General features: G+C 66.4%; 1 protein-coding gene across 1 annotated transcript; it reads right to left on the bottom strand.

Annotated features, from left to right (window-relative positions):
- Positions 1–225: 225 nt before the first annotated feature.
- On the bottom strand, positions 226–2,628 carry LOC127336458 (scarecrow-like protein 8). The gene has a single exon (XM_051363266.2). It carries the CDS (start codon positions 2,544–2,546, stop codon positions 414–416), a length of 2,133 nt encoding a protein of 710 aa, XP_051219226.1. The 5' UTR covers positions 2,547–2,628; the 3' UTR covers positions 226–413.
- Between the last annotated feature and the right edge of the window lie 294 nt (positions 2,629–2,922).

The raw sequence follows: 2,922 nt of genomic DNA, 5'->3' as shown, positions 1-2,922 counted from the left end.
CTACACACATGGCCTGATGGCCACCTAATTTACGCCGGCAGTACGACGTAACCGGTAGCATGTCAGGAGTAAACCTCATCAGCCGACGCGAGCGAGAAACAAACATTAATCCACAAGAAAGGCGGTAGGCCCGGTTGCACGTCTGCGCCCACTACTTGGGCACTACTGCTACTGTACTACTAAGTGTGTATGTACGTATAAACTCATCACAGAAACAGCAAGTAGTAGTAGTAATTTACTGTTTCCATATATTAGCTAGGAGGATTACGAGTCGCTACAACTAATCTTTACCAGATCAAGAACAAACTCATCACACATTACCAATCAGAAAAAAATTAAAAAAAGAGGCTCGAATTAAATTAAGCAATTGTGTGCCTGTCTGGTGCCGGCAATGATGGCGCGACCTCACCAGATCAACACCAGGCGGAGGCGACGGCCACCACGCGCCCCATCCATCCGAGGCGGAGCACGCCGTTGTCGGGCTTCACGACGAGGCCTGGCGGCGGGGGCGTGCCGGCGCGCGCCATGACCTGGTCCGCAATGCCCGGGGCGAGCGGCACGGGCCGGAACCCGGCCATGCCGAACCTCGCGCGCCATTTGCCGAACACCTCGCACCGCTCCAGCCGGTCGGCGCCGTCGCGGCCCACCGCGTTGGCCGCCATCTTCGCCACGGCCTCCTCCGCGCGCGCCCTGTCCGGGCCCGCCGTCGCCGTGGCGTCCAGCGAGTCGAGGATGGCCCCATAGTGCGCGGACGCGTCCGTGAAGCGCGTGGCCAGCGGGGCGGTGTTGGAGTTGAGCTCCTGCTCCACGAGCGTCACCACCCGCGGGCCGAGCGCGCGCACCCGGCGGAGCAGCTCGTCGCGCGGGTTCGCCGGCGACACGCTCTCGTCGGGCACGTGCGACAGCGCGAAGGCGAGGTTGACCGCCAGCGCCTCCCCGGGCTCGCACCCGAGCCTCGCCGCCTCGATCTCCGCCGCCCGGCAGCTGACCACCCGGAACCGGTACTCGACGCCGGCCCGCTCCGCCAGCTTCCTGAGCCGCTCCCCGACGGCGGGGAGCGTTGTAGCAACACACTGCGTGAACGGCGAGGTGGGGTCGATCACGGCCGTCACCCTCAGGGACGCCACGCGCCGGTCAGCCAGGCGCTGGATGAGCGCCGCGTGCTGCGGCCCGCTGACGTCGAAGTCGACGAGGTGCACGGCGCGGTGGCCGGCGACGGCGTCGGCTATGGAGATGTTCGCGGCGTCGAGCGCCAGGCGGAAGCAGGGCGAGACGTCGTGGAGGAACTGGCACCCGGTGCGGTGCTCCGCGCCGCAGAGGTCCGCTAGGTCCCGCTGCGCCGAGGCGGGGGCGCTGGGCGCAATGCGCGAGGACAGGGCGCCCGCCATCGTGGCCGCCAGCCGGTGCTCCGCGTTGTCGCCGGCGCCGCCGCGCTTGAGGGCGGCGAGGCTGGCGGCCGCCGCCTCGAGGTTGCCGTCGGCGATGGCGAGCGCCGCCTCCGAGAGCAGCTGGCGCGACGTGGTGGCGGAGATCGGCGGGGAGCAGGAGGCCGAGGAGGAGGCCGTGGAGGTGGAGGAGTTGGACGGCGACCGCGTCATCCCCGCGTTGTAGTTGTTGTTGTTTGGTGTCGCCGCCGCGGCGGGGAAGGAGGGGGGAGGGGACTGCGCGGCGGTGATGGAGTTGAGGCGCTGTATGGTGTCCTCCCACTCGGAGCTGGTGAGCGTGGACCCCGTCCCGCTCATGGCCGGCTCGGTTTCCGCCGCCGTCTCGTCGTCGTCGTCGTCGCCCAGCAGCTGCTTCTCCAGCTCCTGGAGGATGGAGAGCTCGCTCCCTCCCGACGGAGCCGGTGGCGCCCTCGTCGCCGCGCCAAAGGCATGCGCCTGCATGGACGTCGGCGGCGGCGCGAAGTGCGCCTGCCGATGAACGTGCTGCTGGATCAGCGGGATCGCGGCCCGGGACGCGGTCGTGAGGGACGACAGCGCGGACGACGGCGAGCCGGAGAAAATCAGGGGCTGCTGCTGGTGCTGCTGGTGAGACCCAAGCACGGCGGCGATGTCGACGGAGGAGAGCGGCGATACGTGCGGCGAGTTGGCGGCGACCGTGCGCTGCCTGACTGCGCGCATGTAGAGGTCCTGCTGCAGCGCGACCTGGCGCTGGTGCTGCCAGCGCTCGATCTCGCCGAGGCTCCGCTTGAGGACGCCGCCGACGGCCGGGTCCGGGCGCTGCTGCTGCGGCGGCATGTGCATGGGCGATCCGAGGCCGTAGAGGTAGGCCTGCCTGGGATCGCGCCAGGGCTCCATGCAGGGCGGCAGCAGCTGGAGTTGGAACTTGGGAGAGAGTCCGATGGAGGGAGGAGGTGGAGCAGGTAGTAGAGGGGGAATACTTGCGGAGCAATGGGTATGGGTACAGCTAGCTATAAACGGGTGCCATTCATTCCATTGAATTGCTTCTCCTAATAAAACGCCTCTCTGCCTATAGCCAGGAGCCAAGGGCCCACCCGGATCCGACACGGATACGGCGGCACTCCCGCTGACAACGTGGGCCATGAACTACGGCGGACCCGCAGCAAAGCCGGGGTTCCCTAGCGTTGCGTCTCTTTACCGTACCTGCGGGGTGGCTGGCCCGCATTGCTTCGGTGGTGCAAAAATTTATTAAATACTCGCGCGCGCGCGCGATCGAGCAAGCTGTGGTGAATGAATGGTCCGGAGTTGGGGTTACGCGCTGCGTCACGCAATCCTCCCCCAGATGACGCCGTCGTCGTCTCCACTCTCCACCACCTCCAGCTCCAGACCTCGACGGGCTGGCTTGCCTTGCTCCGACACGCGCCACGCCGTCGCCCGCCGGTGGACGCCACCGTTGGTTTTGTCAAAACGACTTGGGTCTACTCGGATGATCCCAAGTCCCATCTCTGTTCTATTTATA

Source organism: Lolium perenne, chromosome 2 (assembly GCF_019359855.2).
Source record: "Lolium perenne isolate Kyuss_39 chromosome 2, Kyuss_2.0, whole genome shotgun sequence".
In the NCBI taxonomy this organism is placed as follows: domain Eukaryota; kingdom Viridiplantae; phylum Streptophyta; class Magnoliopsida; order Poales; family Poaceae; genus Lolium; species Lolium perenne.
Note: the sequence above shows the minus strand (reverse complement) of the source record. Positions and strands in the feature narration are given on the sequence as shown.